The sequence below is a fragment of the Corvus hawaiiensis genome, chromosome 11, assembly GCF_020740725.1.
Source record: "Corvus hawaiiensis isolate bCorHaw1 chromosome 11, bCorHaw1.pri.cur, whole genome shotgun sequence".
NCBI classification, from domain to species: domain Eukaryota; kingdom Metazoa; phylum Chordata; class Aves; order Passeriformes; family Corvidae; genus Corvus; species Corvus hawaiiensis.
Window position 1 is genome coordinate 21355370 of NC_063223.1, and position 27862 is coordinate 21383231.

General features: G+C 45.4%; 1 protein-coding gene across 3 annotated transcripts in view; it reads left to right on the forward strand.

Moving 5' to 3' along the window:
- Positions 1 to 12844, forward strand: part of SLC6A11 (solute carrier family 6 member 11) — an 87032-nt gene extending 74188 nt beyond the window's left edge. For all 3 annotated transcript variants that reach the window (XM_048315250.1, XM_048315252.1, XM_048315251.1), the window contains exons 9-15: positions 640 to 764; positions 2415 to 2527; positions 3843 to 3980; positions 5957 to 6059; positions 6783 to 6883; positions 8115 to 8285; positions 9687 to 12844. In XM_048315250.1, the coding sequence (XP_048171207.1) occupies positions 640 to 764; positions 2415 to 2527; positions 3843 to 3980; positions 5957 to 6059; positions 6783 to 6883; positions 8115 to 8285; positions 9687 to 9839 (904 nt within the window). In that variant the 3' untranslated portion in view covers positions 9840 to 12844. The remainder of the gene's footprint in view (positions 1 to 639; positions 765 to 2414; positions 2528 to 3842; positions 3981 to 5956; positions 6060 to 6782; positions 6884 to 8114; positions 8286 to 9686) is intronic.
- The last annotated feature ends 15018 nt before the right edge of the window (positions 12845 to 27862 follow it).

Sequence of the window (27862 nt, forward strand, 5' to 3'; positions counted from 1 at the left end):
GGCCTTGTCGTGGTTTGAAGTGTGGGATGTGTTTGTCTGAGGGATCACTGTCCCTGCAATGCCTTTGCCTATTTTAGGCACTTTTTTAGGTGTGCACACACTTCCTAGATTCTGTACAGTGCTTTTCATTCCCACAGCCCCTTAAATATGTCTCTAAACCAAACTGGAGCTGTATTTTACACGGATATATTTTGTCAATATTCTGTAACTGGGATAGAAGGAGATGAGCTCTGACCATAGGATAGTTTTTATCCCCAGGAAACAAATGATACCATTTTTATCAAGTTTATAAATGAGTTCACACCCTCTAGAATATATTAGTACAATTACTATGGAGAAATTGTTCTTAGCACCATTCTTACAGTAGTTTTACATGGTTTTTAAAGATTCTATTGGAAAACTGTGAGCGAGTTTGCAATTCCAGCAGTTAAAACACAAGCAAGGTTATTCTGATGGTGTCCTCCTGCATGTGATAATCCCTGGCTGCTCTAAGGAACACTTTGAGTTGGGACCTTCCTGTTAATGACCAACTTGCTTTCCATTCCTGCAGTCCAGGGTTCTGTCAGTCCTCTGGCTCAGTGGATGAAAGAAACCCCAGCTCTGGAGATCAACTGCAGTGTTTTTTATTTATATTTTCAGAGACTGCATCATGCTCTGCTGCTTGAACAGTGGCACAAGCTTTGTTGCTGGTTTTGCTATCTTTTCAGTTCTTGGATTTATGGCTTATGAGCAAGGCGTGCCCATTGCAGAAGTTGCAGAATCAGGTAAGTTCCAAAAGCAGATTTCTGAGTTGACAAAAAATGCCCCTGAGGTTGTGATCAGAGCTCTTGGTCTGTGCCATGTGCCTGAGCTGACTCCATGGAGTGACCACTGCAGGAAGAGTTCTGAACTATTTTTGTGGCCATACATTTGTGTGTGAAAAATGCAAATGTTGCTGTGCATAGAACCAAATTCATAAAGTCAAGGAGCCCCTGCCACACAAACTGACGCCAGCTGAGCATCCAGAATGTTGTCTGGCAGAGGTAAACTCGGTTGTGAGTGTTAATCCTCATCTGCATTCCATCTTCTTCCAGTGAGACAGGCTGAAATCCACAGATATTTGTTCCTTCTGGAAAAAGAAAATGAAAAAGGATATTAATGAAAAAAACCTACAGCTGTTAAAATGAGAAAGCAGACAGACACACAGGCCCAGATTTATGAAAAATTACCCATCCACAACCACCATTGGAGCTGGGCATCCAGTGGAGGTTACTCCACCCCTTTATGTCTGTAACATCCTCAAGCAGAAGAAAAAGAACAAGAGGCTTCCCAGAAAAAAACCCAAAGCAATGCTGAGCTGTTGAGGAGGAGAAAGGACTCTCATGGCGTTAGTCCCAGGAAAGCTGCAAAAGGAGCAGAGCTGCACTGATATTCTTCTGCTGGAAAATATTTCTCTTTTCCTAAAGCCCTCAACACAACTGGCTGACACTCAATTATAGGAGCCTGTAAATGCTGCTTTCAGTGAAGAAGCAGCAGTGTGTGACAGGTCTTCACTGAAGTTATTGCAGCAGGAGCACAGAGTTCTCCTCTATCGGCTGGGAGAGGGCCTCTGTACCCCTGCTTTGAAAGCTGGCTGGCTTCATAAAAAACAGGCCTAGATAAATAAAAACAGAAAAATATGAGCAAGGTGAGAAGGTATCTTAGCAGATCTGAGAAGTTATCTGTGCTGTTACAAAAGCGTTCTGTTTTGAAGATTTCTCTAAATACGTAGCCAGTGTCACACACCAGCAGCAGCACCCAAAGACACGGAGCAGGATGGGAACCAACGTTTGCCTTGCACCAGGTTAGGAAAAAAATAAAGATTCCAAGATATGTTCCTAAGTTATATAAGGCAATCACAGGACCACACACTATGATTTATCCAGGGATGCTCGTAGATGCACATCCACACAAAAAAGGGGACCATAAAGCACTGGGATGTCTGAAGAGAGGCTGAGCATCCTTTGGGCAGGATGCAGGCAGAGCTGTGCCAAGCAAGCCTCCATTTCTGATAAGCCTCAACACCAGTTGTTTAGACTGTGAGAGACGCAGAGTTTGTCAAGGTTTTCAGTCTTGGGTTTAGCTCCTCTTACCTGCCATGAAAGAAGGATCAGGGTGTGGTGGGCTGACCCTCAGCAGCAGCTGAGCATCCACACTGCTGTTCATCCACTCAGCTGCCCCAGTGGGATGGGGAAGGGAACAGGAAAAGTGACAAAATGGGTGTGTCCAGCCAAAAGAGTTTGATGAGTGATGCTGAGTGAGCCCTGCTCAGCCAGAGCCACAATTTTGATGTCAGCAGTGCTGTTCTCCCACAGCTCAGGCTGCTCTGCAGGAGCTGAACTCCATCTCAAACTCCCCCACAAGTGTAAACTTTTCATTTCTTTATTCCTTTTCAGGACCAGGACTTGCATTCATTGCTTACCCTAAAGCTGTCACCATGATGCCTCTGTCTCCTCTGTGGGCAGCTCTGTTCTTCATGATGCTCATCTTCCTGGGACTGGACAGTCAGGTATGAAACAAACCCCATTTCAGTGCTTTGGCAGCCTCCCCAGCACGTGGACATCACACCTAAGCAGCACCACCCTGCTGAAAGACTGAACCCTAACTTAATTCTTTGCTTGAGAGCTTCCACTCAAGTCCCTATTTTAAATCTTAGTTGTGATGCTGGATATTCCTCCACGATCCACTTTAAAGGCTGGTTCAGCCTGACTCCAGCTTTCATTATTAACATGGAAATCAGTCTGAACTTCAACGGGGCTGATCAAAATTCACCGTTCAGTAAAATACCAGCATGTCTTTGCCCATTTTTAAAGCACTTTGCAATGAATTTTGAAGCCGAATATCAGATAGTGACAGTGCAATTTTCTATGGTGTATTTTTACTGCAAGATACCATAGCAAGGAACGTGTAGTCATATCCTGCAGCAAAGGGGCAGCAGAGGAGTTGTTGTCCGTGTGTGACTGTAAAAGCTGCAAAGGCTGCTTGAAGAAAAATGTGAAGTGGCTGGGATTTTTAGCATGCAGCTCAGCCCTTGGCATGACTGGGTTCAGAAAGTTTGTGATTCTAAAGCTCAGCAGTGCTTGTTCTGCGTGACATTTCCAATCATTAAACCTAATGTTTTAATAACTGCTCTTTTTAATGATGTAAGAGGTTTTTAAAAGTTTTGGGTTTTGTTTTTTTTTTTTTAAAGTGAGCAATTTCTGGATTCTGCTCTTGACTATTCCAATGTCTACTTTGGGGCATTAATTTTGGGGCCTGTTTTAGAAACCTTGCTTCAGAGCCCTGAGTCAGAAGCTCAGGCCTTTTGCTTTTTGCTGATGTTTAAAGACACTGAACATGTTCCTGCCCTCCCTCCTTAGCGGTACCTGGCCTGGGCACTCAACAGCTCTGGGGAACTTCTCTCTTCTGGTAAATGGAGAGAAGTTTCCCCCAGCCCTGCTGCTCCTTTAGCAGGTTGGAAGGTGCATGGCAAAAGTGCTTGGAGTGACACAATGCCATGAAGGGTTTGTACATTATTTAATTCCCATTCAAGCCACATTTGAAAGATTTAATTTTCATTTAATCCACCTGCTGCAGGGCAAATGCGCTCTGAGATAATGTTAGAGAATCCAACTGTTTGAATTTGGTGGAACTCCATAACTTTGGACTTTTTCATTCTAAAATGTTCCTCTCAGTTTGAGCTTGTGCTTATGGAGCGTCCCCAGGGATTATCCACTCTCTCTGATGAAAATGTGGGAGGATATTTGAAGTATTTGGTGGCAAATCCCAATCCCAGCAGCAGAGGGGACACAGCTTTCATTGGTGTTTGCTGTCCTTTGTTGCAGTTTGTGTGTGTGGAAAGCATCGTGACAGCTGTGGTGGACATGTACCCCAAGGTGTTCCGCAGGGGCTACAGGAGGGAGCTGCTCATCCTCGGCCTCTCCATCGTGTCCTACTTCCTTGGCCTCATCATGCTGACTGAGGTAAGCACTGACTTGTGCAGAGGAAAAGAATTGGGTTTGTGTTTATAACCACAAGAGATAAAACACGAGAATCTTTGCCACAGACAAATCTCCCTGTCAGGAATGTGACAAGGAAATACTTGAGAGCCCGTTCTCAGCTCCTGTGGGACACCTGAAATGGGAAAAGTGTCCTTGTGTTGTCAGCTGGGCTTAGGAGATGTTTTAATCAGAAATACACAGCTTAGCCAAGGAAATTCCATCTGCTCTGCTCCAGCCAGCCACACACATCAGTCATGGTTTCTGCTTGCTTACCCTGGGCATGAACAGCCACATTCTGGATGGAAAGAACAGTAAAGAAGATGAAGTAAAGTGAAAAGAGAAAATTAAAACATCTTTGGTTTCTATATCACCAGGCCATGTCAATCAGTGCAGCCAATCTCTGGGCAGAACTTTTTTTCCCAAACAAAGCAGGATGTTTGCTTTGGGATATTCTAACCCAAAAATTCCCAGGGTGTCAGCCCATCCATCCCATGGGCACTGGAATGAGCTGGGGTGGTCAGAGCTTGGTGCTGATAACACCAAGGTCGAGGGTTCCACCCCTAGGTGGGCCATTCACTGAAGAGCTGGGCTCCATGATCCTTGTGGGTCCCTTCCAACTCAGAGTGATCTGGAACTTGGAACATTAATATTTTAGTTGCACCAATCAAACCTCCCTCTCTGATAAGAGGTACAATTCTCTGTGTGAACTAATGCGTTGAGCAGAAGCTTTATATTCTTATATACTTTACATCTACCTGGAATCATTCTTACTCTCAGTGAAATAAATCATCTTTGCTGTGAAAATGGGAAATCTTGGAATAACCCCTCACAGTGCACGTGTTGGGCAGAGCACAGAGAGATATTATCAAGATATCCAGGCTAAAAGAAATATTAACATGAAGAGTGAAGGGGATGCAAGTTCTCCAAACTGCAGGAATATCCTGCAGCAATTTTATTGTCCTTACCTTGTGCTGTTGTAGTGGATTTCTAAATTTGCATTTTGCTCAGGTATTTGCTGAGCCTCACCATGATGACTTTGCAGTAGAAACTTAGTTTTCTTCCTATTTTTAGGATTCTCTTCCATCTGCAGAAAGTTGTCTGAGATGTACTGGATCTCATGAGCTCCCCAAAAAACATTAAATTCAGCTCATCTCAAGCCCCTCTTTCCTTCCTGAGGATTCCTTTCCATTGAAATTCTCTCTTGTGGACCGTTCCTCCTCATTATTTCAATATTAAATGCAGATGTGATAAATGATTAAGTACCTCACATAAGAAGTAGTGTAATATTATCTATATCATTTTAACTATTTTAACCATAATATATATTGTGTATAAAACAATAACCATTATATGTAATATATAATAACTATTATATGTAATATATAATAACCATTATATATAATATATAATAACCATTGTATATAATATAATGATTGGATGATTCTTATTGCTTTTTCTTTGCGACAGATAATAAAGACTTGTTTCAGCCAAGTGGCTTAAAGGCTGTGAGCTACACTCACACTTTTTAGGTCACTTTACTCATTTTACAGTCCCTACACCAACAGAGAGGGATTTTGGTAGCTACAGATTTTACCTTCTTTCCCCACATTTTAGCTGACTATTTTGCATATGAATAGCAGGATCTGGAGGTCAGAAGCACCTGGGAATATCTACAGCTTGATGTGATAACAAATGGAGGTAAAAGCAGAGAGGTGGGAGAGAATTTACAAAAAAAAATCAAGTTTACTTCTCTCCACTCCAGATTTACCACCCTAAAATGAGTGAAGAGTAAAAAAACCCTGAGAAATGAATATTCTCTGTTCAAGAAGAACCAGCTTGAGTAGGAAGCTTGCCAGGGAGCCAACAGCATGACTGTGTAATTAAAACAGATTTGCTATGAAATATTCCCGTCACTGCCAACACAAGATTTGTTTCCCTTTCCTGTTTTTCCCTTCCAGGGTGGGATGTATGTCTTTCAGCTCTTTGACTCCTATGCAGCCAGTGGGATGTGCCTGCTCTTTGTTGCCATATTTGAGTGTGTCTGCATAGGCTGGGTGTACGGTGAGTGCCTGGAAACTGCTCTGGTCTTCTTAGCAAAGTTTTCTCTTTGCATAAAAGCAAATAAAGACCTTGTATCCTTATGGAATGGGGCCCTCCACGTTCCCATGCCTCCAAAAAATCAGGAATGCCTTTTTCTCCATGAAGATGCACACTCTGGATAATTTCACTTTGTAAAATGACATAGGAACTGCAAATCACTTGTGCCCAGCTACCCCTGGGTTCAAACGTGAGCTCCTAGCATCTAAATACATTTATAAATAAAATATATACTCTTTAACTGGGGTTGTTTACAACCTGATTCCACAGTGAAGAGAATAAATGAACTAAGCAGAATATTTTGGGTTTCTACATGCTTTGAAGGAAAGCAAAACTAAAGGCGTGGAGGAAAGTGGAGAGCAGGACTAAATGCAATGTTAATATTTTAGTGACAGCTTGTGCCACTCTAATCAAATCTCCCACTCTGATAAGAGATATGATGACCTGTATGGAATAAATGCAGTTGAACAGAAGTTTTATAGCACCAGAAGTTTTTATAGCAGCAGGAATTTTATATCCACCCCTGCCACGAGCATGGGGCAGATGGACGGGAGGAGTTTTCCAGGGAAAGAGGCAGCAGCTTCAGCCTTCCCAGCTTTGTGCTTTCCTCTCACTGCTTTAAATCCTGAGCGGGCCAACCCCTTCCATGTGCACTCTACATCTGCTTTTCCCTTGTGTTTTGGGCAGGCAGCAATCGCTTTTATGATAACATCGAAGACATGATTGGCTACAAACCCGTGTCGTTGATTAAATGGTGCTGGATGGTCCTAACTCCAGGTATTTGTGCAGTAAGTACAGAATGTCCAAATAACTTGTTGTAGATAGAAAGAGGGGTTTCTGTACATGCTTTTAATAATTTTGCTGCTGCTAATTGTTGAGAGAAATGCCTATTGATTCGTAGCACGTCTTTCAAATAAAAAGCCCGCTCTGTAGGATCTGTAAAAGTTGTTAAATATTCTGTGAAAAACCTCAGTATGTACAACCAGAGGAAATAAATAATGCCAGGGCCCTAAATGAACATTTGCCAGAACAAGAGAGACCTGTAGTTAGTACACCTTGTGTGCCAACACACAGCTCAAGCTCCTCCAGACTTGTGCTGGGTCCTTTCCCCTCTCTCTTTGGAGGAGTAGACATTTTTACTTTTAAAAGTGATAGGGGAGGCCAAAAGCCCATCCCACAGCCATGAAGGAGGGGAAGGAAGCTGGTGCCAGCTCTGGAGATGTGTGGCAGTGTCACAGGGAGAAAATTCCCAGAGCAGCGTGATCTGACTGCCCTTAAAAGTGAGGATTAGATGCTCACACGCCTTCCAGCTGTGTCATGCTCAAATAAGGGCAACTGCAAACCACAGGAGCTGGGGCACCTGGACATCCAGGTTTCTTTGAACTCTCATTTGCAAACTTAGGAACATTTCTGACTCATTTGCACCAAATCTGAAATGACTTTTATACCATTTGCTCTTGTACACTAATTTTACCACTTCGGAGAGCATTACATGGCAGCTTTTCTCTATTCCATACACTGAAATGGTTCAAGCTGATGATTAGAAATTTAGACAGATTTTTTAGGGCTTTTGGCAGGATGAAAGCACTGGCCTGCAAAAGTGTAGATACAGTGGATTAAGGCAACTTCAAAAATTTTGGCTTTTCTGTTTCATTGTGACAGGTTGGAGAGAACCCAGCTCGTGTTACTTAATCACAGCTGGTTCACTGTAGCAAAACTTAATCTTTCCTGCCCAGGTGCTGTTTGCCATCAAAGTGCAGGGTTTATTGTCATCCAGAGGTAAATAGGATTAAACTTGAAAGGTTGTTCGTTTCTGCAGGAGCCTCTGAGGTGTGTTATTTAAGCTGTACAGAAAAGAGGATGTTGCTGGTGGGTTTTTTTCTCTGAGTGAAGAGCTTCCCTCTGCTTTCCCTCCTCAGGGAGCCTGGCCTGGCCTAAACACTCAGTCAGGTCCTTGTAACAAGGGCAGGGTCTGCTCAAATCTGATAATACCTCTAATAATAGCACTGCTTGTTTCAGGGAATCTTCATCTTTTTCCTGGTGAAATACAAGCCCCTGAAATACAACAATGTGTACATCTACCCTGACTGGGGCTATGGCATAGGGTGGATGATGGCCCTCTCCTCCATGGTCTGCATCCCACTGTGGATCTGCATCAAACTCTGGAAGACAGAAGGCACCTTCCTGGAGGTGAGAGGGATTTGCAGATCAGTGATGCTGGGAAGGGAGTGGGAGTCCTCACCTGCACCCTTTAATCACAACAGCAGTGCCACATCCCTGTTCCCTGGGTTAGGGCTCTCAGTCGCTGCTGGAAACCCAGAGTTCTGAACGTTCTCTGGTTTATTCTGAATTCCTGTTGGGTTTTTTGCCTCCAGTGGTGTAAGCCAGTGGTAAACTAACCAAAACTATTGACTTAAGGTGCTCTGTCCCAGCTCAACTTGTAGCTTAAAATGTCTGTAACATCCCCTAAATCCCACAAGGTTTGTACCAGCCATTGCCTCAGGTCAGCTGCCTTTTTCCATGGTTTTAGTAACCAATGTTTGTGCTGCCAGCATTTTCTCCAGGAGCTGGGTTGCCCACATTCCTGTTTTCTGGACAGTTTTCTTGATTTCAGCTCTCTAAGTGAGAAACACAAATAAAGAGATTCAGTAGAATTTTCTGACATTTGGTGTCAGGTTAGCTCAGGTCTAGGCTGAGGTTATTATCAAATTGAAGCTTGGAAGGTTGCTCATTTCTGTGGGAACTGCAAAGAAAGGCAGTGAAGGAGGCAATAATGGAAGAAACAAAACCACAAACCCTTATCCAGCCTTTTGGGATTTCTCACACTGCAGAAAAGCCTCGTTTTGTCCATATTGCAACCACTCCAGTCAGCTGATTAAACAGAGCCTGAAGACTACCTGGGAGATCTTTACTGGCTATATAAGCTAAAAGTGAACTTTCCATGATATATTTTTCTTAGAGTGTCAAAAAACAGAAGTCTGCTCAAATCTAACCACGAAATCCTTCCTCAATGCTCCAGCCTCAGCTGTCCCTGCAGCTGAGCAGACTTTGCTGGAGCTGCAGCACTGCAGACAGGTCGTTATCTTTTCTCTGCAAGGACCACAAGAGGATTGTTTTAATCACAGCTGGGAGCTTCTCAGGGAGCCAATGTCCTGCTGTGAGCAGCAACCCTGCTGTGGATGTCATTGCTAGAAAAGAGAAAGCTCTTGGCTGAACATGTAGAGTTTTCTTTATTGCAGCTCAATACACCTTGGCTGTCTCTGGTTTATTTGCTTTTTTCAGTGGACATCCATTGATGATAAAAGGAGAAACAAAACGTACCCGTAGAACAGACACAGTGCTGGGTGTCTTCATGGAAGGGGATGATTAAATTAGCATGAAAATTCACTTTGGTTTGAGCTTTGCCTTCTTTGGTCTGGTGGGATTTATCCAGAATTGTGTGGCTGCACACAACAGGGAAGTGAGAAGCAGACATGAAAGAGAAAAGCCTTTTATAATCAACCTGTTAATGAGAGGTGTGGCCAAGAAAAGCATAATGATTTTCTGTGACCAAGAAAAACATAATGATTTCCAATTTCTCCAACTTTCTAGAAATTCAGGAAGTTGATTACACCTAGCTCAGACCTGAAAATGCGGGGCAAGCTGGGAGGAGGAGCCTACATTGCAGCAATAAATGACTGCGATGCCAAACTGAAAGGAGATGGCACCATTTCCACCATCACAGAAAAGGAGACACATTTCTGAAAGAACTTTTTTTTGTTGTTTTATTTTTTTTTTTTTTTTTTTTTGTATAAAGAAATAAATAAATTCACTTAATTATAGAGGCTGGCTTGTTTTGCACAGAATTTTATTAACCAGTTAATTTTAAAGTGAAAATTGTATACTTGTTTAAAAAGTGATTTTTTTAAATTACTCTATACGTAATGATTCTGTAAAAGAAAAAGAAATAGCATTATATGGTCTGTTAGTGATGACTTCTTGTAATATGGTGATTTTTTTTTTTTTTTAGACTTTAGAGGGACCTGTATAATGTGCTGTAAAACTTTTCTACTTTGATTTGTGGCAGGTGTAACGTTGTATAGATCTCCTAACCTGTAAGCATTTCAGGCCATTTCAGCTGTCCATGTGTGTATATAAAGGGGACTAGCCCATCCTGTGGTTTGCTTGGGAAGAAATCTCCTTTCAGGGCGAGTTTGGTGACGCCGACGGCGCCTCAGCTGCTCCCACCTCCTTCCCTCCACCCTCCACCAGCTTTGACTGCAAATGTGGAATGGGCCCATCCTGAGCCACTGTTTTCCTGGAGATTGGGCAGAGACTGGTTCTGAAGGGCTCTGAATCTTGCTGCTGTAAGTTCCTGGTCTCTGAGAGGATGCACTCCTCAGGAGACCTCCCGAACCTCTCTGTTTTCCTCCGTGGGTGGCTGTTCCTGCATTTTGGCTGGCACTTCCCAGCCCCTGCAGTGACCCCTGCTTGTCTGTGCTCCTACAACAGGAGGTCAACTTTGTTTTGCAGAGAAGGAGATGTTCTGAGGGGAAAAGAGCAGGTTTAGGGCTCTCTCTGTCTGCACAACTCATTCCCCTCCAAAGGAATCCAGGATCCTACAATGCCAATGTGTAGCACTACACAGCTCCTCTGCTGGCACAGCGTGGGGTTTTGGGGTGTCCTGTGCAGGGCCAGGAGTTGGACTGGATGATCTTTGTGGGTCATTTCCAACTCAGGGTGTTCTGATTCCTCTTCAAGGTCCTTTCCAGGTCCCCTCAGAACAGGCACTGATTCCTCTGCCCTGGATGGGCTTGAGGCTTGCACTGAAGTCAGAGCAGGAATTTCTTTAGCAGAAGGTTGGAGCAATGGTCCTTTATCTCTGCAGGAGTCCCAGGAGGTCATTTCTGTGTGGTGCAGGGGAAGGGATTCAGACAGGGATGTTGTGACCCCTTGGTGTCATGGAGGGAGCAGTGCTGGGTTTGTCGTGTCAGGCTGGAGTGACTGCCTGGGTTTAAAGCTGATTTTGTATGTGAATCCAGGTGCTGGATGGTTGTTCCAGGAGGTGTGCAGATGGCCTGGTATCAAAACCTCTAAACTCTGTCTTAGGATGTGGGGTTTTTTTACCTGATAATATTCCAAACATTGTTGTTCGTTCTGGACAATTTTTCTTGGCCTGTTTTTGTTATTTGATGGTTGTGTGAGAAACCTGCGGAGGAACAGCATCCTACACTGCACAGGATTGGAGGGGAGAGACAAGAGACAACCCAGAAGAAATGTCATAAAACCTGCTGCCTTCTCTGCAACTCCAACCCACTGAAGCTCAGACACCAGCACCTGGAGTTGTTAGGAACAGAAGTGGCTCCTGGCCTTCTCCAGAGGAAGTATTTCCCCAGAAATCACTAAATATATCTTAATATTGGCTAGAACTGTACCTGCAACCAGCATTTCTCTGAGCTCTTGTTGTTACTTCCTAAAAAAAAGCATTTTCATGGAGCTGCTTTGTCTCAAGTCACTTCATTAAATCTACTAGAGCCATTTCATTTTTACTTTATCTTATTTTTAGGGGATTATTTTGTGTGTGGCAAGGTGGAAACCCAACAAGGACTTCAAATCCTCTAAGTCCTGTTTGCGTGTCTCCACTGTGAGGTGCTTGGGGCAGGCCATTTGGAAGGAACCGGGATTTGGGAAGGCACAGAACCATCATTTTGTGCCTGCTGGGCCTCCCTCAGAGGCAGCCAAAACTCAGTTCCATGGGAAAACAATACTGGGAGAGAAATTCCCCCAGAACTGAAACCACAGATTGATTTATATGCAATGAAGAAACTAAATTGACACTGACACCCCAAAATCTAGGAATGTACATTTTTGGAAGTCCTGGTGGGTCATAAATGTCTGTGGCCCATTGTCCCTTCCTGGGCTTGCTCTCCACCCACCCGGGCTGCAGAACCAAGGCCCCAGAGCCCCCCGTGGGTTTGGCTGTGGTCCCTGGCAGGGAGAATGTGAGGACATTTTCTGATCAGTGAAGGGAGATGCACCTTTAGGCTGTGCTTGGCTTCGATTTCAGCATCGTTCCCTCAGCAATCAGGATTCTAAGGAAGCGCCAAGAGGCGCAGCCCCTGCTCCTGGGGCCATCCATGGGCCCAGGGTGACCCCACACGGGCACAGGCAGCCCTTGGCATCGGGATGAACGCTGCTGTAGGGGACAAACTTGGGTCCTGTGCCTTGTCCGAGTCCTTTGGAGGGCTGTCCTCATCCAAGCTGCTCCAGGAAGGCTGTGCTGTGTCTGGGAGCTGCTTCCTTGTGCTGCTATGAACATTTCAGCTGTGCTTTGTACCCCTGCAGGGCTTGGGATGGTCTAAAGCATCCCCGGTGTTACTGATGTGCTGCGCTCTGTGTGCTCCTAATATCTGACTTGTTTAACGCTTTACTGATTTTTAAAAACCTTTTTTTTTTTTCTTTCTTTTTGTGGGGAGGGAAGTGGGAGGGTACATTTCCTAATTGTGTTTGGTTTGGGGGTTTTTTTGGAACTATATGAAGGGGAAATGCAAAAAACCCAACTCTGTGGTGAGGATTTTTTTATGCAGTAGCAACCAACTGCCCTTTTCTGAAATATTTGCAGTATTATTAAAAATAATGCAATAAAAATGAACAGCCACTAAGGTCTCTGTAACATTTTGCACAAAGAAAGATTCTGTTTGGTTTTGGAGGGCACAAGATTTCATCTACTCTCTTTGTTCTCAAAAATTAAAGGAAATGGGCAAACCCCATTCTGTGTATTTTAGTTTATATCGATGTATTTACATGACACTCCCCATATGAATTAAATAATCACAGCTACCCTGGTAGAGCAGACAAATATCCCTTGATTTGACATGGGGAACTGAGAAACAAGAGGAGGTTTAGTAACTTGTTTGAGGTCATGCAGCAAATCTGTGGCTGAGAGAAACTGAACCCCCCTGCTGTCACAACTTCATGTCACCGTTATTAAATAGGAATTTCTCTATAAAATATGGACATAAATAAATATAGATCAAATATAAAGCACAAATATAAATAATATAGCTATATTTACAAATAGTATAAACATAAATAAATATAAATATAAGTATAAATATAAATATATATAAATAGAAAGAAAGGTGCAGACCAGCCACCACTTTCCTGCTGCTGCCCCTTCCCTCACACTCATGGCTGGTTTTGCTGGGGCCCCTTTGTGTCGCTGGCAGAGTCAGAGCCATGCAGGGAGTGGCTTCAGGAACTGCTGGGGATGAAAATCCAGCCCAACCCAAGCTCCCAGTGCCTCCAGCCCCCTGCCCAGACGGATGCTGGTGCTGGAGGGAGATGTCTCAGGGAGGGGAATTGCATCTTCCAGCTGCTGGATTGAAATAACCTCCCAGCCACGGCCTCACTCCCAGCCAGTGCTCTGTCTCCCTGATGATCTTCTGTGCTCTGATTTGATGCTTTTACGCTCTTCTGAGTGCCTGGAGAATTCAGCTCTGAGGCCTCCAGCATAAGAAGGATGTGGAGCTGTTGGAACAAATCCAAAGGAGGCCACAAAAGTGATGAAAGGGCTGAAGCCCCTCTGCTCTGGAGCCAGGCTGGGAGAGCTGGGGGGATTCACCTGGAGAAGGCTCCAGAGAGAGCTCAGCGCCCCTTCCAGTGCCTAAAGGGGCTCCAGGAGAGCTGGAGAGGGACTGGGGACAAGAGTCTGGGGAAGGGAGAATGGCTGCCCACTGCCAGAGGGCAGGGATGGATGGGATCTTGGGCAGGAATTGTTCCCTGTGAGGGTGGGGAGGCCCTGGCACAGGGTGCCCAGAGCAGCTGTGGCTGCCCCTGGATCCCTGGCTGTTGGGGAAGATGAAACAGGAAAGCCTTGGAAATATGATTGCCTGACAAAAGATTTTGGGAATATGAAAACTACAGGCAACATCGAAATGAAAGCCACTTTTGAAATACCAGGTCTTAGTTACTGAACAACTGGAAAACAATGGTATGGCCGACTGAAGTAATCCCCTCTTGATGGAACAATACCCTCTGCTTGCAAACAGGTCCAAGGGTCAGAGCAGACCCTACTAGCTCAGCAGAAGGGGTCCAAAGAGTAGTTTTTAGAAGTTAAGATGTAACACTCTATGGTAATATAAGAACTCTTATAGGCTGTATGTAAATGCTATAGGATTTGTATCTTGTATTAGATTGGTTAGTGACAATTAGAATATTCAGTACAGAAGATGATTTATTGTATTGTAACCAGGACTTCTTTTCATTCTCATTCTCATTCTCATTCTCACTCTCTCTCTTCTACTCATTCTCATTCTCATTCTCTCTCTTCCACTTCCACCCATGCTCCTACTCTCTCTCTCTCTCTCTCTCACCCGTTCACTCTCTTGCTCTCTTGGGCCTGCTCAGAGCTGAGTCTACCAGCTCTGAGCAGTGCCCCAATACCCACGCCCTTTACAATAAACCGGCTGTGTCCCAAGACCTGCCTATAGAGATCTCTCGTCTCCATCCGTCACCGTCTACGTCCGGCCGTCCCGACTGGACCCCAGAACCCCAGTAACCTACACCTGGCAGTGCCCAAGGCCAGGTTGGACAGGGTTTGGAGCACCCTGGGATAGCAGCAGGTGTCCCTGCCCCTGGCAGGGGGTGGAACTGGCTGATCTTTAAGGTCTCTCCCAACCCAAATTTTTCTCTGATCCTTTCTTCTGTCTCTGGCCCGTGTACAGGGAGAAATTCTTGCTTTAATACCCCCATACACTTATGAAAAATTCTGCTCTTGTGCCCTGAGGCATCCCATTATACAGCAGCCTGCAACTGAGGAAATGAAGTTCTTAAAGGCTCTTTCTCATCTTGACTGCCCAAGCCTGGCTCTAATAGGGAAAACGTGCTATGGATTTTGACAAACCCTTTCCACTCCCCTCTGGCTGTGCCACTCCTGGGTGCCTCTGTGCTGTTTTACTCTGTGCCAGAAGCCACAGCCAGGGCCCTGTTTCTCCCAGGATGTTGCTGGCAGCTGATGGAGAGGCTCCTTCCACACTGTGATGAGCTCCATGGCTTTTAAAATTGGGGAATCCTTGTGTCATTCCATAAAGATAATCAAGAACCCCCTGCTAGCAGTGGCTAATGACAAAGTCTTGGGGTGTTTTCTGTAAATCCAGCCCCTCAGCCCCCTCTCCATTCCCAGCACTTCCCACGGCGCTCCGGAAGAGGCACAGCAGCTTTTCCTCAATATTGTTGTAAAAAATCTTCTGAGGAGCACGGAGAGGCCGGGTTGACAACACCCCCTTCCTCACCCCAGCCTCGCAGATGAATCATCCCTCCCCTCTTCCCAAAGGGCTGGAAGCTGTCTGCATGAAGGCATGCCATGCTCAAAAGAGCAAACAGCAGCTATTCGGGCAGACACCTCCAGGGCCAGGGCTAAGTTTGGCAGCAGCAGTGACGTGGGACTTGGCTGTGCTCTGCTCAGCACTGGTGGCACAGCCCTGGCACCCACACACACAGGGATGGATCCCAGCGGGGCAGGGAACGGGGCACAGCCGAGCCATGGCCCCTTGTGCCTTTGCAGGCAGTCAGAACAGGCTTTCTGTGGGTTATTCACTCGTGACACGGGGGTCAGGGCTGTGCTTGTGCTCACAGCCCTCCGAGGGTCAGCACAGCCTGGCTGGAGCAGCAGGAGCTGAGCTGTGCCTGTCTGGAGACACTCAGTTCTCCTCCCAGCCTGCCCCCAAATCACCTTTGAAGAACAAATGTTTAAACTCCAACAGGAACCTGCCTGGGAATTATTTTGGACTTTATCAGTTTGCCTGGCTTTGGTGTTCAGGGTTTTTTTTCTCCCAGTGAAATCAGCTTTGTTGAAATGCAGGCAAAAATCACAAGCCAAAGAAAGCAGGACCAGGACGGAAAAGAGAAATAAGAGCAGAATAGGCCATTAAGATAAACAGGAACAAGGAACCTCTGTGTGCTGTTTGCAGGGATGCAAGCACGATGTGACACTTAAATCAGCCTTTGGTTTTTCCTGCTTATTTTTAGATATTATTTCCAGCAAAGCAGCCCAGGTTCTGCTTAAAAGTCTCTGCTTGTTTGCCAAGCTCTTTCCTGAGACTTCACAGGAAACCTTTTGGTTTGTTGAGGCACAGATTCCTCCTCCCCTCACCTCCTGTAGGTACCACTTTTGTCCTTCCCCTCCCATACACTTGAGCTTCCCCTTCAACATCTTCAGCTGCCAGTGCAGCCTCTGCCTCTGGAGCAGGAGGGGAAAGGGCTGGTGTTGGGGGGTATTAGCTAATTGGATTAATTAAAAGAACTTGGCAGCACATGGTGACCATGATTGGGGAAGGACAGTGAAGTGATAGAAAGAGAAGGCAGGAAAAAGGTGTTTTTTTGTGAAGAAGCTGGAGGGAGGTACTGTGGGACAGTTCTGGGTGAGTGCTGGAGCTCATGGTCTCCTCTCCTAGTGCACACAGCAAGGAGGGGTAAGAGCTTTTTTCTCAATTGGTTTTCTAGTGTTGTTACTTCTGGAGTTCAGGGGATTTTTTTATGTGTTTCTGGGCTTTCTCAGAGGCCTTTGTGTGATCTGAATTGGCAAATTTTTTGCAGGTTTGTCCTCAATTATTCCCACCCTTTCCAAGATCAACCTCCTCAAACCCCTGTTTTATCCACCCCACCCCTTCAGGTTTAGTTGTAAACCTGCTCTGTTTATTACAGCACTGTTGCTAATTTAAAAATCCTAATTACTCAGATGATTCAAATGAATTGGTTTAAAATGGTTGGAATTTAAGGAATTTTTTCAGCAGGTGTTTACAAACCCACGTGTGTTTTAGTTGGGAATGTAGCAGATTGTCTGGACTAATCCTCTTGTGCATCACTGGCCTGCTAGGTGTCCTTTGGGTTGGTGCCTCAAGGTAAACACAAGGTTTTATCTATTCAGCTGAAGGAGTTTGAGTTACCTGCATTTGTGTACAGCTTGGGGGTTTTGTATGAAATCATCCAATGCTATTGGAAGCTGTGTTGTTAGCTCGGTTTTGGGAAGGAATCTGCAGGCAGGATGGAGTGAAGAGGCAGCACTGGGGGCAGGAAATGTGGTTCTGCTTCTCTGGGTTTCTTCCTAAATCAATGTGGATATTTCATGGGCTGGTAGAACCGTCTGAGGAACCCTCAAACTCAGGGAACGCTTTGCACACGGAATTCTGCTTTTATATGCAATTATCTGAGAGACATTATTTCTCCCTATCAAGAAGGAAATAGTGAGTGAAATCTGACTTTAAAATCGGATTTCCCCCAGCTGAAACTCCCATTTCAGAACAGAAATTGGAGGCAGCATCTTGTGCTGCGTGCCCTGTGCTGTGCAGGGAGGCAGCAGCTCCCTGGGGAAGGTTTCTTGCCGGTGGGGGAGAGTTGAGGTGCAGGGTAACCTCAGCCTCGGGCTGCAGGTGCTCCAGAAGAACCTTTGAACAGAATTTCTGTGGTGCTGTGGGAACACCTTTAGGTTGGAAGCAGCCTGAACCTGGGTTTGGATCCAAAGCCCACCTCACACCCGCTGCCCAGCCAGCACTGCCTCCAGCTTTTCCTACATGGACGTGCCCTGTCCTGTTCCGTGTGATGAGATTTGCAAATCCCTTCTGCAGCTGCATCTCTCTTGGCGCACCTCTGAGGGTTTTTCTTCCAAAGCCTTGGTTCCCATATCATTAGGTGGCAGCACATGCCAGTATAAAATTTGTTTGTCCCCAGGGCTGGAAGACAGAGAGTCAGGAGAGGTCTCCTTGGATCTGCATCACAATGCAAAGAATGCAGCGAGTCTTTACAAGAAGATATTTCATTATATCTTTGTAAAATAGCCATAAAGCTTCATGCTCAAGCTGCCCTGAGTTGCCACTGAGACTGGTAGAGATGTCTAAATTATGGGGAATAGTGTGTGGTGTGAGGGAAAATGATGACAAGACATCCTGTGGGAAAGGCCACTGCCATAAATTTCATGTCTGGCTTTGTTGCTTAGCTCTGGTTACGTGAACCTGGAAAGGCAAATTCAAATTTGACATTTTTTGGTCCTCACTTTATACTTGCTCTGTCTGAACCCTGCCCAATATTTCTGAAGAACATCTCAGAACATCCAGTCTGCACAACTACACTGTCAGCCCATCCTCAACCCTGGCTCATTGAATATCTGGGAATCAGAGCATTAACAGTTGAAGGAAACCTCCTCTTTAATTAGAAGCAGGTGTAATTAACACCTGTAGATAATTTTGGATCCAGGCGTGAGGTGATGAGGGGCAGGTAAAAAGCAGCAGGCAGAGGAAAATGGGAACAAGGTGCAGATTTTTATTTAACTCTGTGTGTGCTTGCATTTTAAGCAAAGCCTTCCCTATCTTTAAACATTCTTTGTGAACAGACTTGGAAAGCAGCTGTGTGAGAGGAAAAAAGCACCTGAGATGGGCCAGGCCATGGCTAAAAGGAGGGAAGTGAGGAATAGTTCACACTGAGGCTTCAGCTGAGAGGCTGTGAGAGTTACTGGGAGGTTTCTCATTCAGGAGTTGTGCAGCTGGACCTTTGGTGCTCTATCAAGGCCCTTCAGCTCTAATTTATGGGAATTCCTTGAAATGCCTAGCTTGGACCCTCAGGGTTTGCCCTGGGAATTCTGTGATCCTGCAAAGGAGCTGCATTGCTGAGCTTCTGTCAATATCAGTCAAAATCCCTCTGCTTTCTCCAACCCCTTCTTTTCCCAGCCCTTGTTAACGCTTCCAAGCCTAGTCTTGGATTGGAGCCCCGAACATCCCCAAATAATCTGAATTGTCTTGTCACTTCTGACTAGAGTATTTCTTTGTCAGACAGGAATAAATATGTATCTCTTAACGATTTCACATGGAAAGTTAATTACTACAGCACAGTTCTGAACAAAGAGCCTGATTTGCAATCCTGAGGTGGCCTTCCTTCCATTACTACTAATAAACCATAAAAGCTGGTGACTATTTAAAGCCCCAAATTCCCCACACTCTTCTCCTGACAAGCTTGCACATCGATTCTGACATGCAGACTGACAGCTTCATGGCATTTTGGAATGTTCCAACTGCACTGAGGATGTGGTACTATTTATTTCAGTGCCCCCGTTCCCAGAGCAGCCACTGACTCACAAGAAAAAGCTAAGAGCAATATTTGGCATTTGTTTCCTGAGCAGTACAATTTGCCTGGTTCATTAACCTTCTTTATGTAGATGTAAATCCTGAGTCTGACATGGTTATTTTTGGGGAGCATGTCAAAACCAGATTTGTCTGTCTGAGCAACATTTGCTTCAGAAAAATGTTTGAAATTGCTTCAGCAATTTTGTCTTTTCAAGCAAATTTTGCATTGGATGTTAAGCTGTGTCTGTGTTGCACTTTTGGATCTTTAGCACCATTAAACTTGCAGAACAAAGAGTGTCTAAAGCACCAGCTGGGTGACTGTGTCCTGTACCTGTTGGACCAGAAATATTCTTTTCTTGTGCAGCACAGCAGATTGATGGAGGCTGAGCCTAAATTCTGCTGTCACTTGTACCTGGACGTGCCAACAGCCCTGGCTTAGTGGCTGGGCTCGGTCTTAGGGGGCATTTCCAACCTAAATGATTCTATGATGGTTCTGCCATCCCTCAATACCTTTTGTATAACTTTTTCCCTGTTTTACCAAGAACTGTGTGGGAAAGGAAGGAGGCAGAGAGGGAAATCCACTGGCCTGTTGTGTTCTTACTGTCCAGGCTTTGTCTCACACCTTGTTTGACCCCAGCTCTGCCTCCCCACTCCAGTGGCTCCTTCCTTGGAAAAGCTGCTGCTCAAAACACCAAATTTCCTCTGGCCTGGGGCTGAGCCCTTCTCTCCTCCCCACAGCAGGAATTGCCTCAGGAATGGTCCCCTCGGTGCCCTGCTGGCTCTGGGCAGCCCCAGCAGCTGGATCAGCCCCCGCTGGGGCAGACGGAGCCTCCAGCTGCTGCCGGGGCCCTGCCTTGGTTCCACCTCAGTTGCCATCCTGACCTCAACACTGGCCCCTTGCTCCGAGTCCAGGGCTCATTTTGGTTTCTCTGGCTGCCTGGTGAAGATGCTTTTTGGAGGATTTAGAGAGCAGGCTGGGAAGGAAGTACAGCCCATAATCCTAGGAAGGACGGGATCTGATTTAACACCTTCTCAGTGGGGAGCTCAGCTAGAAACATCAGAAAAGTTGCAAAATGTGAAACCTGAACACGGGCTCCCCTCTGCCAGGCTTGAAACTGAGCCAGATCCTCCCTCTGTGTCCTTCTTGTGCTGCTCTTTGCAGCACCAGATTACACTGAGGAACTTGGCTCAGGTGGGAGCGCATGTTCCACATCAATGCAAAATTTGTTTTAAATAAAAATGTTTGCTGGACAGAGCTTGGTTCTGCCACCCTGCTTGAGCTGTGCTCTACTGTTGGAATTGGCTGAGAGCTTTGGCCTGTCTGTAGAAGCTGAATGAAATCATGAATTAATCTGGAACGTGAACATGCAGAAGCAGCAGGACAGGTTATAATTCGTACTGGAATGGCAAAACTTGTCCAGGTTGGTCCAATGCCTCCTTTCTGTTGGAGCCTTCCCTATTTTTAGTGTGTCTTGTGTGGAGAAGTGTTTTTTGTCTCCATGTTGGTCTTTTTACGATTAAAGAATTAATTGAGGTGGGTTCTTTTTCCAGGGCTTGGAGCAAGATGTGCACAGGGATCTGGTTTTGAGGTTCTGAAGCCTTTTCAGTCAGCACAGCTGGGTTAAAAAGCTGTGCCAGAAGAGAGAAGGCTTTCCCAGGTTTAACTCTGCAGTTCCCAGCAGAGTGTGTGGTTATTGCATTAATGGGGTTTGGTGAGGTGATGTTTTAAACCTGACTTTGAAACCAGTGAGCTGGGTTTTCCAGATCCCACTCTTCCGAAGTTTCCACAAATTCTATAATCAAGTGGAGAGTTCTGCTTTCTCAACACCAGCAGGTAACCTGTATAAATACATTATCAGTTTCCATGTCCTACTTTAACCTGGAGAGTTCAGCTGATGCATTTCCTTCTCCTGCCCTGGCTACTGACCGGATCCTGAGCAGAAATGTTTGCACAGCTGGTACTGCTCAAATAGGGATTTCTCTGCTTTATGCTGCCACAAGCAAGAAAACTTAAAATGCCACTGGATGTCACTCTAACAAAGCTCAAAGTGCTCTGGCAATCCAAATCTTTACATTTCCATTGTAAATCAGGGTCTCTTAAACTCTGGGCTCCTCAGCAAAAGGGGATGAAACAATTCAGAGGTTCCCACATAGAACCTGTGGATAACTCAAATATTCTATCAGTCAAAAGACTCCCAGGTTTCATTTTGGGTTTTTGTATCATCTTGGAGGTTTCAGGATTTCTTTCTAGAGCCTCACTTTGCTGCAGGGGTTGTTTTGGGTGCAGAGGGAAGGAAAATGTCAACTCCGACTATTTTTGTGTCCCATTTCCTTACACGTTTGAGAGTTTCAGTGCAGAGTGTGGAAGCCGAATGTTCAAATCAAGTAAAAAATCAATAAAATCTAACCCTGTCCTCAGCTTTCCATTTTCAAAGAGTGACAAGAAGACAAAAGCTAATTTAGCTCAGGGACCAAGAATGCTGTCATTACGAAATTCAAATGTGAAATGTCTCTGTAGAGAAGTGACTCTCCTGAGGACAAGCAACAAGTGATGGGGTTGAGTTGCTGCGCAGAGAACTTGAGCCACAAATCAGCCAAAGTCATAATTTGAGGGTGGGTGCTCCTAAGACAGATAGAGAATCATCCTTTCAGATGCTTGGCGGGGTGGAGAAGCCCTAAGGTGCACCAGAGGAGCACCTCCACTCATGGAATACTTTAAGATAACTTGGATGATACCTTTTAAATTATCCAGGTGTGACCTCTTGACCTCTGCTGAACACAGCTGCGGTGATTCTCCCACCCTGCTGAACCTTTATAAACCACTGTCACTCAGCCTGGACTGGTTCTCCCTCCCTCTTCCACCTCCTTTTAGTCCCACTGTGAGAAAAGCTGCTGAAATATTTGCACAGGGGCTGCAGCCACTGCTTCAAATCTAAATAGACTCACCAATTGCTCCTAAAACATACAAGATAGCTGGAAAATCCAGTAAGTGCTGTTAAAAATGTAAGTTCTGTGGCAAGCTGGATAATTTCCCCATGTATTACAATAGAATGGAATGTCAGGGCACTGTACAAAATTTTAATTACATAATTAGCTGACTGAGTCACACAAGTTTCTCTTTTAACTTGAGCCCTGCTGCCGAGTGGTTTGGCATGCAGGAAGCTGTTTCCTGGTGGAAGTTCCTCTGGAATTCTGGTGCCAGTAGGAATCTCAGAGGAACCATCCTAGAAATTGTGGTCTGGGGCTCTTTTGGGAGAGGAGATGCAAGATGAGGTGAGATGGGTGATGTCAGACAGCTCCTGCTGCAAGGGGGTGCTTCCTTTGTGTCATTCATTACCTGAAGCTGACTCAGTGACTCCAAGAGAAAAATCTCTGAATTCCATTACCCAGCTCATCCCTGGGAAATCAATGGATGTCTCCCTGGTGACACGTAAATAGCTCAGCCCTTTAACAAGTGTTGGGGAAGGGCCTTCATTTCCCCCACGTGCCTCTTTATCACTCATTTAAACAGGCAGGGAAATGCAGCCCTTGGATGTGTCCAAAGGCTGGTTAATACAAAATGTGAGACTCACAGACCTCCTTTCCAGGAGAAAAACCCCAAATCTTATCCCTTTCTGTTCACGTCATTCAGCCTGTCAGCAAAGAGAGGATGTGCCTGTTATTCTGAAAATATTCCCCCTGAGGTTTTATTTCTCATTTTTGAGGTTGTGCCCCTTAAAGAGGCCCTGGGGGTTGGTGTGGCCACAGCCAGAACCCCATTTACACCCTTTTAGAAGGGCTGGATGTGCTCAGCTCGGTTTCAAATCCAGGTTTGGGGTTTGGGAGGGGATGTGGTGGGAAAAGGCTGCAGAGAGCAGAGCCAGCCCCACAGGTCTGCAGTGCTGCGAGCCAGAGAGGAAGCGTGCTCTGATGTGGCTTTGATGTGGTACCACCTTCTGCCCCAGCTGGGGAGGGCCAAAATTGAACCTGGAGGGATGAAAGGCTGCTGCAAACTCCTCTGAAAGGACTCCAACACCAGTGATGCTTTTCTGGGGTTCTCTGATACCCTTTGAAATGCTTAACTGCTGGGGGGGTGGGGGTGGGAAATAGAAGTTCTGTGAGGCAGCAGTGACACAGTGAATGCTTTTTTTCCCTCTTTGCATTGGATTATTGGTTGTTTTAACACCACAGAGGCGTCTTGCTTCATTCCCTAAGCAATTCTGGCCTCGTTTAGCCATAAATACATTAAAACCTGGCCTTGCTTTGGCAACTCCCTGTCTGGTTCTGTCTTTCTTTTACTGCACTTCCTCAAGGTTGGAGTAAAACAGCAACAAAAATAAAGATTGATTTGTACCAGGTAGTTGTGGTGCATTTCAAGCTATTTTGGTTGCTTTCCTGATTAGGAGCTTGATTACACTGGCTGATTGTTAGTGCATTTTACTGCAAGTTTTACAAACCACAGCTGGCTCCAGTGGCCCTAAACGTCATTTACCTGCCTGAAGCAGCAAAGAAAGCCCTTTCTGGAAGTCCTTTTAGGAAAGGGATCAGCTCCTTGCATTATTTTAGCATTCTTGCCATGCCAAAACCTTACAGGGCTTGGAGTTGTTTGCTATGGGACATGCTGTGGGTGATTGTTGGTGCAGAAGGAACACGAGAGGCTTTGCCTGAAGCTTGGCCTCCTCAGACCTGATCTGTGAATGTCACACAAAACCTGAAATCCCCCCCAGCTCCACCTAAACTGGTTTGCAGTTCATATAAACACCCCCTGAGCTGGGATCCCAAACAAAACCGGGACTGGAGCAAGTTTTCCAGCCAGGTGAGGCTCCTTTCTGCTCCAAGGGATGAATTTGGTGGCCCTGCAGGCACCACCTGTCCTCCTGCATCTGGGGAGTTTCATAACCCTCAGAAATTCGGATGAACACATCCAAAAGGAAATCTGCAGGGTGAGTGGTCTAGAAAAGGCTTCCCGTGAAAAGTTTCTGGTGGCTTCAGGAAAATCTGCTTAAGAGATTTCATGGAAATCTTCCTGCTTCATTTAGCAGAGCTCTTAAAGTGGGGAGATGGTTCTTCCTGGGCTGAGTTTAATTTTGTGTCTGCAGTGGGTTGTGGAGGGTTTGTAAGAGCTCTCCTGGATGCAGGTGGAGCTGCAAATTTTGCCCTCAGCCTGATGCATTCAAAAGTTTATGGAATTCATGTGCCTATTTAAGCTCATGCAGATTGAGGTTTTTCATTATTAAATTTGCTTTATTATGTCAGAAATCCAGGCAGATCCACAGCCCCAGAGCCTGCTGTGCACAAGGGACTGTGGTTTGGGTGGGAAGGGGCTCTAAAGGCCATTTCTGCCATGGGCAGGGACATCTCCCACCAGACCAGGCTGCCCAGAGCCTCATCCAGCCTCTCTGGGATGTTCCCAGGGATCAAAGCATCTATAACCTCTGGGTAATCTGGTGTTACACCATTTTCCTGTAAAGAAAAAATTCTGGAAAGCTTCTGAGTTAGTTCAAACCTGCCCCAGGACAGCCCTGTTGTGTTTGGATGTCTCAATTCCTGTTAAAAGCAGAACATTATCGGCATTAGGAGCAGAGATATCTTATTTTTAGGTCCTTGACGTGTTCACCTATGGAAAAATACATCATCCTTTTAAAACCTTTCCGAATATCACTCGAAGCCTAGACACAGGTGGAAGGTTTGGGCTGGTTTCTTCTTTTGTGGTTTGCTCACATCTAACTGTGCTGTCACTGATGAGAGACACAGCTCAGTAAATGTGAGGGGATTTCAGTCTAAACTGAAATCCAGGCAGGATGAGGCCCTGGCTGCCTGAGTTTTTCACTTCTGCATTACAAGTATCCAGTTATCTGTGGGTTTAGATAAAGATTTCCTGCAGCTGTTATCAGTGAGAGGCTGGCAATAAGAGCCAGCACACGGAGCTCTTGCAGAGCAAAAATATTGGTTTTGGGAGAGCACTTGGTATTGTTGGAATCCTGTTGAACACTTCAAATTACAGCAGCTTCTCCTGAGAGGAGCAAGCAGATTGCAGCCACCTCTTGTCCTCTTCTAGCACTTCTTAAGTGAAAGCCTCCAAAACCTTGACTGACTGTGCATTGTGGTAAAATTGAGATGCTCAGTTTATTTCTGCTTGCTGTCTGAAGCCCCTACTGCCCTGTAATTTGAATTTTTACTGCTGGCAGTAGTTCCTTTAGGCTCTTCTCACTGCCTGAGTGCTGACCTGGTTAAATGTCTGCACACCCAACCGTTGAAAATGAATCATAAATAGTAATAAATAGTAGATTAATAGTAAATAGATAGCAAAAGATTCTTAGCCAGTCTCCTTTCAGATGACATGTAAGTTTTGCTCAGGTAAAAGGGTGTTTGAGCAGTGAGAGCTCACTTGTTTAATGACCCAAAGTATTTTGATTTTTCACTTGTCTGAGCCAGGGTATTGACCAGAGTGCCATCAGTTCTTTAATATCACTTTATTTGTGTTGGGGCTTAAATTCCAGCTGTTACATGCAGTTTTCACTGGCAATACTTGAGGGGTTTCTTCCCTTCTCATAGTAAATATTCCAGTAGCTTCCCATAAAAATCCTGTGGCCTCTGCCCACCACAAACCAGGTATTTCACACAGTAAATTGACTAACATCTTCAAAGACTGACGCAGAGCCAGCTAATTCTTAAATTAAATCCATCAGTGTCTAACATGGAGATCCACATCATGTGTGTTCAGGAATAACTTTCGGGATTATTGGGAGTTTCTCAAGTAGGACAAAGCCCTCCTGCAGCCCAGGGGCCAACCTGAACTGTGGAAGCAACAACAACTGCTGACCAAGGGATGAATTCACTGGAATGCTTTCCCCAGGCTGTGTCTCTGACCTAGAAACAGCTCTGGGCTCATCAGTTGTTGCATTAAGTATCCAGTGCTTGTGAGGGAAAATTATACCCTGAACATCCCCTAACTATAGATTAGAGAAGTGGTGAAGCAGTTTTATTTCTGGAAATGTATAATCTTCTTACATTAACCTCGTGCCTTTGTGGAGAGGATTGCTTGCACTGAGTGGCTGGGGCTGTGACAGGTTTGCAAGGAGAGAGTGCTGAGCGTGGTGCCTGCTCCCAAATTGCCTCCCCAGTTGCTTGGGAACAGATGCTGAGCTCCCGAAGGGCTGGGAGCAGTGGGATTGTCTGTCGGGGGGGAAACTGCTGCCTGTGTCCTTGGACAGCCTTTCTGGAGGCCTTCAGAGCGAGGAAACCAAACCCCACTGCTGTGGAAATAAGATATTTTAAATATTTATCAATATTACGAGTTTTGGGTTCAGGGGATGGTGGTGGTTGTGGAGTTTGTTCTCTGCAGGCATTTCTTAGGCAGATATGAAGGCTGGGAAGGTGAACTCACTGCTCACTTGTCCTTCAGCTCCTCAAATCTGGCCTTGAGTCAGACAAAATAGGAGAATTCTTACTTGCTGCGTTGATGGGTGATTAAACTGTTCAAACTTATACAGAAAAAATTCACTGGGCCTGGTTAAAAAATGGTCACCCCAGAAAAGTGAGCAAACTGAGAGATCACAATCTTTTATGTCATTGATGCTCTTGCTTGGCTCAGATTAACTATAAATTTTAATGGGTTTGGCCGTATTAAAACCCCCGTATCATCCCTGATGATGTGGCATCTTCCTGCAGCAGTGATGGAGCTGGAATCTCTGTCTTTGCAGGACACCTCTGTGGTTGGTAAGCTCATCAAACATCCACTGAAGGCACAGGTTCAGGTCAGTGTCTCCAGAGGGTATCAGGTCAGCTCTTCCTGAGGATGCCCATTTACAGGACTTAATGGAAACCTGGGTTTTAGCAGATAGCTTTTCAGCTGAGGAAGATTCCTGGGTTTCTGGTGCAGGAATGCAAGACTGTCTTTGGCAGTTATTCCAGTAGGTAACCACCTTCCCAAAATCCAGCATGATTTAGCTTCCAAGCAGAGCAGCAGCTCACCAGCCCAGGTGATAAAAGCTTCTCCCGTTGCACTGGCTTTGCAGCAAAAGAGAATTAAACACTGGGGTTTTGTGGAAAGGAGGGGGAGATTCATCTAATCCTTTCATCACAGACTGAAATCACTCTGCAGCACCACTCAGGTGACTGAACCAGGCTGAAAAAGGAGGGAGGTGAGGAGCTTTAACTCTGTGCTGGGGAAGAAGAAACTCCAAGAGGTTTTCAGCGACAGGAGTCCAGCCCTAAATTTCTGTTCACCAAATAACCCATCAGTGAATGTGGCAGCCTAAGAGCCATGAGAGCATTCTTGTCTCCCCTGCAACTTGGATTTCCAAAGGATACCTCAGGTTATCTACCTGAGAGTGAGGAGATGGACAAATACATCTTCAAATGAATCCATGAGAAAACATTGGGAAGGGTGGGCACAACCAACTTGAGCAAAATGATGGCTCCAGGAAAAATATACGACATTGCTTAGTGCAATTTTATAATATTTACAGGAGCCTGGAGTGGCAGGCCAAGGGGGAATGGCTTCAAGCTGACAGAGAGTAGGTTTAGATTAAATATTAGGAAGAAATGCCACCCTGTGAGGGTAGGGAGACCCTGGCACAGCTTCCCAGAGAAGCTGTGGCTGCCCCTGGATCCCTGGAAGAGTCCAAGGCCAATCTTCTGCAGTTTATTCTCTGCCTTAAAACTGCCTTTTCTTTTTACTCTAGACAGCCCCAG